This window comes from Vespa velutina, chromosome 9, assembly GCF_912470025.1.
Source record: "Vespa velutina chromosome 9, iVesVel2.1, whole genome shotgun sequence".
Taxonomy (NCBI): domain Eukaryota; kingdom Metazoa; phylum Arthropoda; class Insecta; order Hymenoptera; family Vespidae; genus Vespa; species Vespa velutina.
The window spans coordinates 8,584,779-8,602,167 of record NC_062196.1 but is presented as its reverse complement, the minus strand read 5'-3'; the positions used below and the strand labels follow the sequence as shown (position 1 = coordinate 8,602,167).

At 37.4% G+C, this 17,389-nt stretch overlaps 1 protein-coding gene across 7 annotated transcripts in view; it reads left to right on the top strand.

Annotated features, from left to right (window-relative positions):
- LOC124951884 (obscurin) overlaps window positions 1–17,389 on the top strand; it is a 29,946-nt gene that overhangs the window by 8,149 nt on the left and 4,408 nt on the right. For 2 of the 7 annotated variants that reach the window (XM_047500905.1, XM_047500908.1), the window contains 25 exons: window positions 49–219; window positions 1,136–1,217; window positions 1,295–1,390; window positions 3,550–3,642; window positions 4,413–4,577; window positions 4,655–4,792; window positions 4,869–5,679; window positions 5,762–6,013; window positions 6,264–6,299; window positions 7,222–7,467; window positions 7,556–7,697; window positions 7,801–8,198; window positions 8,288–9,192; window positions 9,278–9,857; window positions 10,709–10,819; window positions 11,164–11,268; window positions 11,439–12,152; window positions 12,905–13,307; window positions 13,389–13,572; window positions 13,662–13,962; window positions 14,046–14,621; window positions 14,692–15,116; window positions 15,224–15,987; window positions 16,057–16,355; window positions 16,446–17,365. In XM_047500905.1, the coding sequence (XP_047356861.1) occupies window positions 49–219; window positions 1,136–1,217; window positions 1,295–1,390; window positions 3,550–3,642; window positions 4,413–4,577; window positions 4,655–4,792; window positions 4,869–5,679; window positions 5,762–6,013; window positions 6,264–6,299; window positions 7,222–7,467; window positions 7,556–7,697; window positions 7,801–8,198; window positions 8,288–9,192; window positions 9,278–9,857; window positions 10,709–10,819; window positions 11,164–11,268; window positions 11,439–12,152; window positions 12,905–13,307; window positions 13,389–13,572; window positions 13,662–13,962; window positions 14,046–14,621; window positions 14,692–15,116; window positions 15,224–15,987; window positions 16,057–16,355; window positions 16,446–17,365 (8,917 nt within the window). The remainder of the gene's footprint in view (window positions 1–48; window positions 220–1,135; window positions 1,218–1,294; window positions 1,391–3,549; window positions 3,643–4,412; window positions 4,578–4,654; window positions 4,793–4,868; window positions 5,680–5,761; window positions 6,014–6,263; window positions 6,300–7,221; window positions 7,468–7,555; window positions 7,698–7,800; window positions 8,199–8,287; window positions 9,193–9,277; window positions 9,858–10,708; window positions 10,820–11,163; window positions 11,269–11,438; window positions 12,153–12,904; window positions 13,308–13,388; window positions 13,573–13,661; window positions 13,963–14,045; window positions 14,622–14,691; window positions 15,117–15,223; window positions 15,988–16,056; window positions 16,356–16,445; window positions 17,366–17,389) is intronic. The other 5 variants (XM_047500906.1, XM_047500907.1, XM_047500909.1 and 2 more) reach the window with 5 other exon arrangements.

Sequence of the window (17,389 nt, the reverse complement as noted above, 5' to 3'; positions counted from 1 at the left end):
GAAAATTCTAATAATTGCCAAAAATACGTGATGATATATTATTTATAGGGCAGTGGTTAAGGAACTTGTCGAAACGGAAGAGGAATTTGGGAGAGACATTCAATTGGTCGTTGAACGTTACTTGAAACCACTCGACAATCCAGACGTTCCACGTATAGTTCGCGATAATAAAGACATCATCTTCACGAACCTGAAGCAAATCGCAGACTTTCACAATACGTACGTAAAGTCCTCGATTGAACAAATAATCGATCAGCCAAAAGAACAATCAATTACGTCTCTCAGATTCAACCACGAATTCGCCCCAAAAATATTCTTTTCGTTAAAACACGTCCATCACCATGGACGAACATACATGAAACAAACTGAAATTTCGTTATTCCGTATAGCATCATATAAACATATCAAATGAAACGCACGTACACACGATCATTCATAGAGCACACGTACACGTAAACTCATTAACTTACATTTTTCACTGTCAGTATAGGAAAACAGTATGTATGTATATACAGGATGAAAATCCATGTTTGAAATGTTGTTTTGTGCACGTGTGGCTTCGTCATCGACTTACGTGTGTATATTTTTCAATTCTTTTTTTATTTATTTAAAAAAGATACATGTGTGAATTATAAAGTAACATCGAAAGGATTTTGCGTAAGACTATGTTTGAGAACGATCAAGAATATTAAAACATTCATAATAGGTAATTTTCTTAAAAGATCCTAGATATTCTTATTAACTTGTATTATTGAAAGAAATGATTGAAACATCTAATGTTATGATTGAAAACGTAGTCTTATGTAAACAATGTATTTTACAAAAAGAAAGAGAAAAGAAAAATTAAAAATTGTCCGAGATATAAAGACGACATCTCGGTATTAACAAAAATTTCGTGTTAATAATACGAATAAAACGAACAAGATTTCAGTTTGCTTTTGTGAGTATTGTCACAGCCCACATCCCCCGTGACTAATTGTAAGGCATTTCTTGCATCGCGCACAGACCCACCCTTATACCCTTTTTATAAAAAATTTATAACAGTATGCTGTATACGTCTCGCGAGAAGCGAAATTAAAGGCACGTAGGCATGGAGTGATTTTGTGGCATGAAAATTAATTCCGGCCTTACTTAGATCGTTCGGCAGGGTGTTGATCGAGGGTGTTAAGTACTATGCGGATCAGCCACGCATGTTGGGAAAAACTTTCTTGAGACTGGTGAGTATCATTATGATAATATCTTATTGAAGATACAAAGAAAAAGATTGTAACCATTTTTTTATTATTTATCCAAGGAACGTGACTTCGACAAACATGTTGCATATTGCCGGGACGAACCGCTTGCTCAGGAATTTCTTCAGATGAACGATCAAGTACGAGAATATTTTGAGGTGAGTCTAAGTTGATTAAAAAACAAATTAATAACATAACGTTAAGCATCATTATAATAATGAGACATCGTGTGGAAGAAGAATCGTACAATTTTTTTTAGCAAAATGATAATGCAGGTTTCTGTACGGATCCAAAATCTAGTTCTGTGAAAACGATAAAACAGATTTCTACTTCCTTCTATTTGGCACAAACCATACGCGTTATCTGCGCCGTGACATCGAAGCTCGCCGAGTTCAATTCTCAAACTCGACAGTTACAAATGATCTCTGTCAGTGGTCTTCATACTTATCGCCGTTTCTCACATAATATATGTAAATGTAAAAACAAACAGACTTCTTTGATTTATCAAAAAATAACAATGACGAGTCTGTTTTTTTTTTTTTTTGCTTCTTGTATACAAAAGATACTTGATTACGTGAGTTTTGTTAGAAGTAATCATCACATTGAAATTTGCCAAAGCATTAAGGAAAATACTTTACCGATGCCATCCTTCTAACAACATCTTTAAAATCTATAGAAGAAAAAGAAGAAGAAGAGGAAGGAACAGGTGACGCGATATTCGTCGCTCATCCCACGCTCTATAATCGAGTCGGTATGGATTGGAGAAAATGTTGCAATTATATAACGGGCGGGGGCCAAGCAGGCGTCTGTCCAGTCCCCGAAATAGCTGAGTTTATTCTTAACAGGCCGAACATCTTTCGTCTCTCTTACGAACGTACGATAGTTGCCCGATGGTGAACGTAGATCGAAAAGAAAGAAAGTTTATCGATCGGTAGCTTATAAAATTTCATCGTCTACAGAGATAGACTGATTTCTATTTCAAGTAAAGCTTATCACTCTTTTTGTCATTGATCTTGAAATATAAATGACCATTGATTAATCAAGACGCACGGTTATTTTACAAACATTCTGATGAGTCGATGAGTCATATTTCGAAACTTCTCTTTATCCAAAGTACACGAGAAAAACATACCTATTCGTGTTTATTGAACACATCATTAGATCTAACTAGTCATCAGATCTAAACTTTAAAGAACTCTCTTTATCCCAGCTACGTAATCGCGTAGGCGAAGAAAACAATAGTCTTTAGACTTGCGTTATTTCGATAGTATTTCACATTTTCTTTCAGTGACTCTTTCCAATATTCTTAGATCAAAAGATTTACGAATTCTCGATTCTTCTAAAGATTCTTAAGACGTCTGATCTATATAAGAAGGCATTGGAAAATTCTTTTCGAATCTTACAACTTTTATTAATTTATATATATGTATATATATATATATATATATATATATATATATATATATATATATATACACGTATATAAATACTGAATAAATACAGAAACTGAAATGATCTCACTGAAAGAAACAAGCGAGAACAAGCGAGAAGAGGGTAAGAGTAAAAACGTCTACGATTTGCATGCTATCTTCCTGTCGTTTTTCTGCGTGGTCACTCCGCGAAGCGTTCGTACATCCATCCGGCGTCTAAGTATAGCCGTGGCCGTATTGGTCTCCCAACTAGCTATCGTGGGGGCTTTTTCTCGGTAACCACTGACTGTCTGTCGAAAGGAACGAAGTTTTATCCGATGGTCCAGTTTGCCAGCAACCACGGAAACGACATCGAAACACCGGCTAGGACCAAACTTCCAAGGTGTGTCCTTTCATCCATAGGATCGAAATTTTCTTCTCTCGCAAAGACATCAGAGACACGTTCCCTATCTGACAATGGCGCCTCGTATGTCAATACAGTCGCGTAGTTCTCATGTGTGGACAATCCAATCATGTCCAAAAATACACGTGTTCGCACCGAATTCGTGTCACTTCGGTGTCGAGTTACCGTGAAGAACGTGAACACCGAATAATCTTGTTGATTCGATCAGAATAAAGAATTTTTCACATTTTTGCGAATTTTTCCCAAGACCAGTTGGATCTAATACGTTAACTTGGCCGGTCAATCCCTATCAAGGACATTTCTCGAGTCTACGAAATCAGTGTGCGAGTTCTTTTTTATATGATATTTCAGTGTTACCATAATTTATATTGTTCGTTTATTAGTGAGAAAAGTAATGACGATTATACAAACGAGTAGTTCGTCGGACAATATTTTAATTCAATAGTCGCTTGAATCTTTTTTTAACTTATACCGCATTTTGTAGGAGCTGAGCCAGACTCTCGGTGACGACAAGAGCGTATCAGAGCACTTAAAGCTTCCGATACAACGCATAAACGACTACCAGCTTCTACTCAAGGTAATTTTCATTGATTTGCAAAAGTGTCAAATAGTATATTTTCATAGTTTCGAGTGCGCAAACATACTTTATCTTTAATTAATTTCATTAAACTATAAGGATTATTTATTATAAATATGTATCATGGAGCAATTTCAAATAGATATTGTCTATGATACGCTTATCACAATATACGTCTTGTATTTTATTGAAATAGTAACAAACGATTTAACATGACTGAATACCAATCGTATATATATCCTATATATATATTTACATCTAAATTTTATTGCGTCTGACGAAAATAGTACGGCGCTAGAATACTTCTTGCGTTGCCTTGAAAATGCGTCTCACAGTGAAATAATTAGTATCTATAGTTTTTTAGAAATTCTAATATAATTCTAATATTTCTATACTGTGTGCGTATTCGTGTGTGTGTGCATATATATATATATATATATACCGATTTATTTCACTTTATTATTTTATACTCTTCGCTATTAACTTCCAACATTCATCTATCATATTCAAAACACAAATATTGCGAAAGATCATTGCAATACGACTGGAAATTTTATGCTTGGTAATGTGAACAACGAGTGGGCGAAAAGTGTACGAATTTAGCGAGCTAAAAACAGGTCATCTTCATGGCAGATTATCCTTTCTTTAGCGACTCGATCAGGTTGGAAAAACAGTGGAAAATGACAACTTTTCGTGTCGATAGCTTACCTATCCCCTTTAAATTAATATTGCTTTAGGGTATCTATTTAACGAATACTTGATATTTCTAGGAACTGGTGAAGTATTCGACACGACTAGGTGAAAACTGTGACGATCTCCAAAAAGCTTTGGAGTTGATGCTAGGTATTCCTCACAGAGCAACCGATAATAAATTTATTAGTAATATCGAAGGATACAAAGGCAATATACATAAACTTGGTAGATTGCTAACACACGTCAGTACATCTTCATTTGATAATTATTACATTTTACAAGTTAATTTCGATAGGATTAATTTTTATTATATTCATAGGAGTGGTATACAGTTATTGACAAAGACGGAAAAAGTAAAGAAAGGTACCTATTTCTCTTCAAAGCTCGAATTCTCGTCTGTAAGGTCAGACGAATTTCAGAGGACAGATCAGTTTTCGTCCTAAAGGATATTATTCGAGTATGTAATGCAATTAGCTTATTTACTTTTAATTTTGTATATGTATTTTTATATACAAAATAATGTATAATTTTAGTTGCCGGAGGTAGAATTGAAGGATCATCCGGATAATTTACGTTCTTTTGAATTACACAATCCAAGTCTTCCTGGCTATCCCATCACTTTAATAGCACACAAGGATCCGGTGAAAGCGTATTGGTTGAAAGAAATTCGGCAATATGCCAGCGATCTAGTCGCTTTAGCGGAACACGCAGCAGACGATTTACAATTAGAAGAAGTACCAGAGGGAAAAGAGGATATTCAAATTCAGGATTCTTCAAAAGCAGAAACAATAAAAGGGAATCCTGAACCGCCAAAGCCAGAAGCAATCAAAGACAATCCAGGAGCACCAAAATCAGAAGCAGTAAAAGGGAATTTAGGGCCACCAAAGCCAGAAGCAACAAAAGAAAATCCAGGACCACTTCAAACGACAAATCCGTCAAATCCAGATCCCCAAAAATCTAATCCTTCTAATCCAGATCAAGAAAAAGGAAATCCATCGAATCCCAGTCCACAAAAGGACAATCCATCGAATCCTGATCCACGAAAAGGCAATCCATCGAATCCTGATCCCCAGAAGGACAATCCATCGAATCCCGATCCCCAGAAGGACAATCCATCGAATCCCGATCCCCAGAAGGACAATCCATCGAATCCTGATCCACAAAAAGGCAATCCATCGGATCTTAGTCCCCAGAAGGACAATCCATCGAATCCTAGTCCTCAGAAGGACAATCCATCAAATCCAGAACCACCGAATCCAATAACTGCAACCAAAGCTGTAGAAGGAAACATGTCTCGTCGATATTCCTCGAGTCGCTTCAGCGCCTCGACAAAGGTCGTAGAGGGTAAGAACGAAAATCAACGAAAATTAATAATTACAATTGTTAACACGTATATAAAGTAGTTATTATTGTATATCATCAATAGAGTATTCATCGGTATCAAGTAGTCGTACTGGTGCCACTTCGTACGTCGAATCATCCTCATCGACTAGTGCCGCAATGATCTCCTCGTCCGTTCTTGGTAGCGAGAAAATCAATGAAACCTCGAGCTCGTACAAAACAGCCACCAGTGGAGGTTTAGAATCTGCTGCTGATAGTAAAGCGAAAATTTCATTAGGTACAACTGAAACTGGAAAACCTATCTTCCTCAAAACGATCGCAGGATGTAACGTTGAACGTAAGTAATTTTGCTCGTGTTTATTGTGCCAGTCGTTCGAATTAAACGAATAATCGGATATATCATGTACATATTTATTCGTGAAAGAAAAGACAAGAATCTCACACGATGTGTATCACACAATTTTCTAGTTATAGATTTTTATACGAACGAGAGGTACAAGTACAAGTGGTATGAATTAGATAACATGAAACAACATTATCGTTTCGTATTCGACAACGTGTCACAAGATACATTTTTATTGTTCTAGCGAGTCGAGCAAAAAAGGCTTTGATACACGTCATAGGTAAAGTGACATGAGATTTGACTACTATTCTCATCATGCTCTACTATTCTATGCATTTTTTACTCTATTATTTTTCGTATTTTATTACAGCGTTGTGATCACTCTACTTTTCTCTATCTTTTTCTTATAGCCAGCTATTTAAAATGCTTTTAGACACGAACACACGTTGTTGCAGGTTGAAATCGCTTCGTTGCTTATCCTAGATGTACAACTTTATAATCTACAGTTTATACTTTACACAGCTCTATTACTATCACGTCACAACATATACTTCATTTACATCATACTCTATTAAACTATTATCGATCTTTATCGAGTTACTTTTCAAGTTTATATGTACCGTTTCGCGTAATATTTATTTGGTAGAATAAGCATACTCATTGACTTAACCCATTATTGCTTTATAAATAGTCTCTTTATCTCTTTCTACATCCCATTATTAGTAGAATTTTATGCATTTTATAGGTACACGTTTTTACATTAGTAAGCAACAAATCATTACATTTTTTTTATTTTTCTTTAAGTATTCTTGAGTTTACTTTTTTGTCGTCCTGTACTCTTAGAAATATGTGTAGAATTTTTTATTACGTATTTTTTGGTGTTGTAAAAGCTGATAAAACTACTAAAACCATCAAATACACGTATTAGTGTACTTTACATATCTTATGCTTATAAAAATCACTTCAGTGTAGTGAATGTAAAATCACAAACAAAACGATCTATCTTTAGTATCTTTATTATATAAGACAAGATAAATAGAAAAAGCATTACGAGACTGCAAATATCGTGATCCTTAAAATATCGTTAAAACTTCTAATTGCTATACTTTGCTTATCACATCATCAAAAAATGTTCCATCGATTATTGCTACGAGTTATTTAGTTAGTAAAACGTCTTTTTTTTTTTTTTTTTTTTTATCTAGCCGGAGAAGTCGCTACGTTTGAATGTACCTTGGTGTCGACCGACGAGACGACGAAGATACAATGGCTTAAGGACAACAAGCCATTGCACGATAAATTAGCGGATCGTGTGATTCAAACGTCTGACGATAAAAGCTTCAAACTTCAAATACAAAATGTTCACGAATCAGATTCCGGAATTTATATTGCCCGTGCTATGAACGGGGATGGCCAAGCAACTTGTACAGCACAGTTGGTTGTCCAAGAACGTAAGTTGGTCAACTTACTTTATAATTTAAACAGTATTATTTTTATAAAAGATATTGATTAATAATGAAATATGGAAATGTTCTACAGTAACTCCTGAGGAAAAGAAAGCACGAGCGGAAGCAAACTCTCCAATTTTCTTAGTACGTCTAAAGGATACTGAATTATTGGAAAACACTTATTTACGTTTCATGATCAAAGTGAAAGGAAATCCAAATCCTGAACTTAAATTGTAAGTTGAAAATAATGTACATTTTATTATTTTTATTATATAATACTACTACAAACCAATTTTTATTACATAAAAACTATTCTTTTATTTTTCCCTTTTAAAGCTATAAAGATGGTGCACTAATCGATTCGAGAAACGCACGTGTAACAATAATAACGGAAAAAGCGGATAAAGGATTTTACGAAATGGTAATACCGGATGTACAAAAAGTCGACGCTGGTAAATACAGCTGCACAGCGATGAATCGTTACGGTGAAGCAACTTGCGAGGCTACGGTAACCGTGACAGAAGATAAACCGATGTTTCCTGGATTACCGGAAGGTCTTTTGGAACCGGGCGAAGAGCCTCAATTCACTTGGCTCCGCGATGGTCAACCTTTTGATCCTGAAGAAAGGTTCAAAGTACTTTTCAAAGATAACGAGGACACTCTCGCTTTGGTGTTCCAACATGTGAAGCCTGAAGATGCTGGCTTATATACTTGTGTTGCTCAAACGAGCACAGGTAATCTATAATTTCGGATTTATACAAAATACATTATATTTATATTATAAAGGTTACTCTAACATTCATATTAAATTTAATCACTTTAGGTAATATAAGTTGTAGCGCAGAGTTGACTGTACAAGGCGCTGTTAATCAATTACTGAGGGATCCAGAGAAACCTAAACTCGAATCGGAATCAAAACAATCAGAAGTAAGCGTGGGAGGTTCTGCAATGTTGGACTTGCAAGTGAAGGGTTATCCTAAGCCGGATATCACATGGACCAAAGACGGGAAGGAAATCGTTGCTGGTGGAAGAATAAAATATCTTTGGGAAGACGAAGAATCTCTATCGTTGGTAATAAAGCATGTAACGACAAAAGACGCTGGTGTTTATACGATAAGAGCAAAGAACGAGCTGGGAGAGGATACTACAGAAATCGAGCTTATCGTAAAGTCCGCTCCAAAAGTGATCAAGAAACAATCGAACACTACAACAGTCGTGGAAGATAGTTTGACGATGACCGTTCAGGTAGAAGGTACTCCAACACCAGAAATAATGTGGTATAAGGATGGACAATTGATTCAAGAGAGCGAACGTATCAAAATAGAAAAAGAAGGAAGTGATGTATACAAAATCGTGATCAAAAGTGTTCGTATAGAAGATGCTGGATCTTACTCGATCGTTGCTCGAAACGAGATCAATCAAACCACAGAGATATGGAATCTTACCGTAAAGAGCCCACCAAAAATAAGAAAGAGACTAGGTAGTATCCCGGTAATTGACGAAGGCGACACTTTGACTCTGCTAATCGAAGTAGACGCAGATCCAGAGGCTACAGTGAAGTGGTACAAGGATGAACAGATTGTCGTCGAGGATGAGCGTATCAAGATCGTTCGAGAAGGGAACAATTATATGTTAAAAATTACCGGTACAGTCGGCACCGATGCTGCAGTGTATAAGACCGAGGTGATTAACGCGCATGGTACTATTTTGGATGAAACCAGAGTCCAGGTATGTTACGAGTTAAGATCAAATCATTCCATCTTCTTAATTATATCAATGGTAGATCAAAGATATTATTATAAGAAAATTATAGGTAAGCGGTGTACCAAGATTCAAAACGAAACTGATCGACGTTTCGGTCAACGAAGGTGACGCTAATGTCGAATTAGCGGTTGAAGTCGATGGTTATCCAAAACCAAGCGTTCAGTGGTTCATCGATGACGTAGAAATCACAGAAAAGCGTAAAGAGTACACTCGCATCGAAGAAGGTGATTGTTACAAGCTCGTCATGAAGGACGTGAAAGCCGAAATGACAGGGAGTTACACTTGCAAAGTTGAGAACGAATATGGCGAGAATAAATGCCATGCCGACTTTATTGTGAAAACAAGGCCAAAACTTCTGAAGAAATTGACCGATCAAAGGATCAAAGAAGGCGAAACATTAAAATTAACAGTTGAAATATCTGGCACACCTGAACCCGAAATAAAATGGTACAAGGACGGACAGGAGGTATCGGCTGATGCAAGAATTAAGATCACTAGGGATCAGCAAAGAAAGGAGAGTTACGATCTGACGGTAACTTTAGTCAAAGGCTCGGATGGTGGCGCGTACGAAGTTCGGGCAGAAAATGAACTTGGAATGGTCCTTAGCAAGAGCAAAGTCATCGTTCTCAGTAAGATCCTTCAGCTTGTTATTTCAGCGCTGTTTAAAAAAAAAAAAAACATACACACACAATACTACAAAATACTGAAGCGCTGCTCTGTCCCGAACTTTCAAACTTATTTTCGATTTTAGAAATCGGCCGTCACGATAATGCGTTAAAAAAGTTATCTCGAATATATCAAACTATTAGTATACCTGTTTTGAAAAAAAGAAAAAAAAAAAAAAATAGTTTTATCGGCGTAGCAGCGCAACAGGTTAAGTTCGAAACACGCACGCGAACACGCACACGTATAACATTTTTTATCTTTTGAGAATCCTGCCGGTAAATCGTCATGCTTTGACAACGTAAAGTAAGTAAACGTGTAAGTAAAGAATATGTATCTACGGGACTTTTTCTTCGATTTGTATTTAACAGTGAAGCTGTGAAATTTCGAAGATCTATAGACGATCATCGTTACAAAAGACTCCTCGATCTCTTTAAACGAGATGAGAAATATCTTCTTTCTTTTTCTCATTTTCCCTACGTCACGTCAACCAGACGACGTATGTTTTTTTTTTCTTTTTACATTTCTATCTTTTTTTTTTCCAAACACTCCTCGTTATTTTTTTCCCTTCTTGTTGAGTGGTACTGACAACTTCTTTTCGTTTTTGATCATGCCTAGTCATGTTTCGTATGTGTATCTACACATACACACACACGGCCACATACACACATTTTGCACACATACATTTCCAAAGCTGTTATGACGTATTGAGAATCTTTGTGTTCTTGTTTCATTCGTTATACGTGTCTATCACACTTTTATATCCTAAATCCTCCTATTGTACGGATTTGTCCAATGTGTATGTGAACTTTCATAGCTAAAACGGAAGGAAGCACCGAAACGATCGAGGAAGAAACGAAGTCAAAGAAGATTGAGATAGAGGAAATAGAAATGGAGAAACAGCAAGCTGAAGAATCAGGCCCGGAAGGTAATATTTCAAGATCGTAGAGATTCACTTCTCATTCTGATTCTAAACTCGCATCACTCTTCTAATTTTGCTTCTCTGCCGAAAAAAATCAATATTATCGATTCATCGTTAGATAGTCTTTGTATTTCGATGTTTCGTAACATCATCTAACATTGATCGTCGACGATTTAGTCATTTTAACATAGTGAACATCTGAACAGTCGGCAGTGGCAGCTTCGAAGATAACGTGTCTGTAATATAAATGACCGTATAAGTATAAATTCTATTGAATTATCAAAGAACCGGCTGGTTTTGATCAATAGATTAAAGACTAGTCTGTAGCGAAAAATATGTAATAAATTCAGGTCGGTTCGCGTTGAAGAGAGAGAAGGTTGAGGTAGTACGAGACGAAGCTGACAAAGTTACCATCACCGTAGCATCAACGACGACTCATCAGTCAACGCTGACAGGTAATATGCATAGCTCTACGCTAAGCTAAAGTGATCGTTAATTAGTCGCTTGAATAACCCACGGAGTTTGAAATAGAATCGAACGATAAACAATAGATTCGTTAGAGAGCTTTTCTTTCTTTCGGTGTAATCGTAGTAGAAGGTATTGTGACAAGACAGACCGTTCACAGGTCCGGACGAGAGACACACGATCAGCAAGATGACCGCAACGAAGGTCGAGTTTCAGGAATTAAGCTCGGAAGGACCGACGGTCGAGGAAATAGGATCTTACAGTTACACGGTGCAAGAAGAGAACGGACCCCAGAAGGCACAGAATGGTGTCTTCATCGAGGAATTCTCAGAGACCAGCGACAATAGCCGGTCGAGACTGCAAGTGAATCGTGGCGTATCGATAATTTCGGTATCGGACGACGAATCGACTTTGAAAGCCATCTCCAGGGATGTTAGCATGGACGACGTCCGATATGCCGAACTAACGGACGATCTTAAATTAACAAACGGCTCTTCCGAAGAATTCAAGAATGTCGACGGCCGTACAATCGAGAAAAATGTTTTGGACGAGGTCAAGCCTCTCAGACCGTCCAGATTGAACGAGACGATAATCGAGGAAGAGTCATTTTCCACAAAAGCTAGCGACATGACTTTGAGCCAATCACAAAAAGAGGATAGCGGATTGATCAGGCAGAATTCGAAATTAGAGAAAGCAGAGTCCGTAGAATCGTATAAAGCAGAAAGAAATACGATCTCGAAAGAAAACTTACAAAAGGGAGTTTTAGTGGGTGAAGAAGAGGTCGACGAAGAACTCGAGGCTCTTCTAGATCGCGTTAAACGACAACGTACAGTTCTAAACGAAATTCTCGATAAGGAACAAGGTGTGGAATCAGGTACGATCGAAATACTTGGACATCTTTCAACGTAGGAACTATAATAAAATTTATTCTTCAATTCAGATTCGGAAGTCACTGTAATCGGCGATTTATCTTCGAGCCATTACAGACTTTGGTGAATCGATATCGCATGCACATTTTTCGCTATCTCTCTCTCCCTTCCCTTATTTGCATTCTTTTACCCACGTTTCGTGTATCTAATTATGCGTTCCATCTACCCATTTTGCTTTAGACGCAATAATGCCTTAAAACATTCAATGGATTCTCTTTCTCATCGATTGAGCATAAGAAAAAATCAAATCAGAATCAATAACCATGCTATCAATTTGATTGAGCCCATTCATGAGAATCCATAGAATCTTATTGAGCTATAGCATGTCAATGTGAAAAAGCACGCAATCGAGCCATCAGCACCAAAGTTACTGCACGCCTTATTAATCGAGGTAAGTTAGGAAAATCGAATTTAACTGGACGGACGTATTTACGTTGTCGACGACGATCAACATTTTCAACAGCGCTCTCTAACACTTATTATATCTTTATTAAGGTCAGAAAAAAATAAAAGTGGCGTGAGCCAGTTTACGTTAATTTATAAAAAATCGAATCGCCACTTTTATTTTAAAAGGCCCTCTTCACGATTGTGCACGATGAAAGCAAACGTTTCGTAGAACTGTTAATACGCCGCGATTCTCACACACGTATAAAATATCAAGATCGCAAGGATGTTAACATTTTCTTTTCTCATTTAGCACCACCCCATATAGTAGAAACGTCGTTAAAGAATCGGATGATCTTTGAAACGCAAAACACCACCTTCGAGGTCATTACCACCGGTTTGCCAAGACCTGATGCAAAATGGTTCAAGGACGGCAAGATTCTCAGAACTGGAGAACGTATACGTATCACCAATGCAGGAGACAAATATGAGCTCGAATTAAGCAAAGCCACGCTCCAAGATGCCGGTCTTTACGAGTGTATCTTTACAAATAAACTTGGTGAAGATATTGTACAAGGACAATTGGAGGTAGGCACGGTCAACGATCTACGAAAACCGCGATTCATAGAACCCCTTAGCGACGTTGACATTGCGGATGGTACAAATGGAGAGTTCAAAGCTATATTTACGGCTGATCCGGTTCCCGAAATAATTTGGTAAGCTCAGTTACTTATTAGATTATAATTAGACATACGTATGTCACATTTATTTCATTGAATCTTTTTTATTTTCCGAAGGTTTTACAATGGATTGGAAATTTCTAATGATGATTCAAGAATCAAATGGAAGATGGACAATAAGCCTGTGTCGGATAAATTGACCGAAAGTACAATTACATTGAAGATACCTAAGTGTGGAAAAGACGATACCGGAGATTATACACTCAAGCTGGAAAATAAATGGGGCCAAGCTGAAAGCAGCGTAAGCAAGAAATTTTGTCCTTAACGTCTTGCTCTCAAGCCATCCTCATATCGCATTCTTAGGATTATTATTAATTTGACTTTTATCAGGCCCTTTTGAATCTTCTACTGCAACCGAATATCGAAGAATTTAAAGATCTCACTGCACCAGTTGACGAACCAGCCGTATGGGAGGCAATAATCAAAGGAAATCCAAAGCCTGAGATAACGTGGTCAAAGGACAACGAAGAATTGACAATAGGCAATGAATTTGATACGGAAGAAGATAGAAGAAATAACAAGTACAAACTTCTCATTAAAAATGTTAATGTAGAACATGGTGGAACATATACGGTTTACGCAAAAAATTATTTGGGCGAATCGAGCGCACAAGCTTTACTAACTGCTCACCGTAAGTTGTTTGAAAAGTGACGAGGATAGTTTTGTTAAGTATAATATTATATGAAATATATATATATTAATTTTTCTTTTTAGTTGAAGCACCGATCTTTTTGAAGGAACTATCTCAAGTTTCCATAAGTGATCGCCAAGATATTGAATTGAAAGTTCGAGTATCCGGTATACCAAAACCAAAGATCTCTTGGCTAATGAAGGATGTACCAATATTGCAAGATGCACGCCACGAAGTGATAACTCACGTCGAGGGTCTCATCGATAGCACTCTGTACATTAAAACGTTTTCGGCCGATGACGTAGGAGTAATAAGTTGCATAGCTAGCAGCATCGCAGGAACTATACAAACTAGTTGCGAATTAAGTATGGTTTTCGAAGCGCCCGGTCACGTAACTTTACCGAAGTGTCTAAATATCGATGAAGGAGAACCATTCGAACTCAAGGCCAAAGCGGAGGGTAGCCCGATACCTTTGATGTCTTGGTTTAAAGATGGTGAATTACTCACACCTAACGATCATATTCAGATCGAAAATTATCCGGATGGTACTACGAAACTGACAATTGAGAATGTAATTCCCGCGGATTCTGGAGCTTACAAATTGGTTGCTTCTAATGTAATGGGAGAACAAAGTGCACTTTGCGCAGTTGCTGTCACGCGTAAGAAACTCACTAAGTTTATCCTATTAAAATTTCAATTATATAATTTAATGTTGAATATATGTTATAGCTGCCGTAAGAAGTCCAACATTTACAAAGCCTTTGGAAGATGTAAAAGCTATCGTGGGACAGCCTCTCAAGTTACAAGCTCAAGTCGTTGCATTTCCGAATCCTCACGTTCAATGGTTCAAGGACGGTATACCGCTGAGATCAACAAAAGAGTTTAATTTCATAAACGAGCCAAATGGTCTTATTGGTCTAATAATCGATAAAGTGCGACCAGAAGATACAGGTACTTACTCCGTAGTCGTATCTAATAAACTCGGAGACATTACCGGAGAAGCTAAGGTTGAGGTAGAGGAAAAAGAAAAGAGGCCAGATTTCGTTGGAAGTCTTCAACCACTTTCCGTGGTCGAAAACTTGCCGGCGAAACTGGAAGTGAAAGTAATTGGTAAACCAACGCCCGAACTCCAGTGGCTGCACAATGGCGAAGAGGTATGTAAATAAAAAAAAAAAAAAAAAAAAAAAAAATATATATATATATATACATTCATATATAATACGTAATTAAGTATTATTTGAAATAATCTAAATTCGTGCAGATTGTGCCGGATGGAAAGCACTTGAATATCATTAGTCAGCCGGATGGTACTCACACATTAATCATCGACAAAGCAACTCTTGAAGATGCAGGAGAATATCAAGTTGTAGCTGGGAATACCGAAGGAACGGCATCTTGCAAAGCGAAACTCGATATAGTTGGCAAATTGAGAGAGGACATTCCACAAGAGAAGCCTGCATTCTTAACTTTGTTACGAGATATTTCGGTCGAGGAAGGCCAACCACTATTATTAAGTGCCTCTTTCAATGGCAATCCAATACCAGATATTACGTGGACGAAAGACGGACAACCGTTAGAACCATCTCAACGAGTGATGATGACGTGTGATGGAAAAAAGGTAACTTTAGAGATCAATCCATCCGATCTCAATGATCAAGGATTTTATACTTGTTGTCTGACAAATCCACTCGGCGAAGATACAACTAACGCAAATGCCAACATCAGAAAGATCTTCCAAGCACCAAGCTTTATACAAAATTTCACGGATCTTCAACAACTTCCTAACTTTGATGCTAAATTCCCAGCTAAAATTAGCGGTATACCAAAGCCAGATGTTACATGGTATTTCAAGGACCAACCAATACTTAAAGATAATGACAAATACAAGATCAAAAGGGACAGTGATGCCTGTTGCTTGTACATTAAGGATTGTACGTACGATGATAGTGGAATTTACAAATGCAAAGCAGTTAACAGAGCTGGCGAAGCAGAATGTTCGGCAAAATTGGCAATCATTGATAAGATGTAAGTTAGTGCAATTTATTTTCTTTTAATATTAACATCAGAAGATAACTTGTGTAATTTAATTTATAGTGAAAAAATGCAAAAGATAGAACCACCGGCATTCTTGAAGAGGATCGGCGATTGTGAAGTTTACAAAGGAATGCAAGCAAAGTTCACAGCTTGCATCACTGGTATACCTGAACCGGAATTCGAATGGTTTCGTAATGGTGAAAAATTGTGGCAAACTGATCGTATAAGAATGGATCAAGAAGGTAGTTTACTTCGTTTGACGATAGCTAATGTCGATGAAATGGACGGAGGCACATATCTATTAAAAATACAAAATCCTCATGGAAAAGACGTATGTACCGCTGAAATGATATTTGACTGTAAGTAACGAATTAAACTATTCGATATATGAATACGTATAATGTACTTTTAAATAATTATTTTTGATAATATTTTTTTGTTTTTTATAGCTCTCGAGCCACGTACAAAGAGACCGTTAGTATCACAGTATATGGAATTTGATAAATATCAAAAGACGGGAATACCATGGCCCCTAGCAGATAGACCAATTATTAGTCGTATGATGGATCGACATTTGACACTTTCTTGGAAGCCTTCCATCCCGTTAGGACCACGCGCACCGGTGACATATCTCGTAGAAATGTGCGAACTACCGGACGGTGATTGGTTCACCGCTCGATCCGGATTGCGCAGTTGTGTCTGCGACATCCGCAATTTAGAACCTTTCCGTGACTACAAGTTCCGTATACGAGTAGAGAATAAATATGGCATCAGCGATCCTTCACCATTTGCACAAACCTACCGAGCCAAATTAGAACCCGATCCACCCAAATTCTTCCCTTATTTGCCACCTGGTATTGATTTTCGCCCAGAGACCAGTCCTTATTTCCCCAAAGACTTCGATATCGAGAGACCACCTTACGATGAATATGCTCAAGCACCTAAATTCCTTCGTCAAGAATACGATGTTCAGTATGGCGTAAAGAATCACAATTGCAGTCTCTTCTGGTTCGTATATGGCTATCCAAAGCCAAAAATGACCTATTATTTCAATAAAGAATTGATCGAGTCTGGCGGTCGATACGATCAAAGCTATACAAGAAACGGACAGGCAACTCTGTTCATCAACAGAATGCTTGAGAGAGACGCAGGCATATACGAGGCCGTTGCCACCAATGAACATGGAGAGGCACGTCAGCGTGTTTTCTTACAAATCGCAGAATATCCAACGTTTATTATAAGACCCGAGGAAATTATTGTGATGGTACGAAAGTCTGGTCAATTGACGGCACGTGTTACGGGTATTCCATTTCCTGAAATCAAATGGTACAAAGATTGGAAACCGATTACTAGCACTTCGAGGGTTCAGGTTGATTATCATTTTTTACATGAT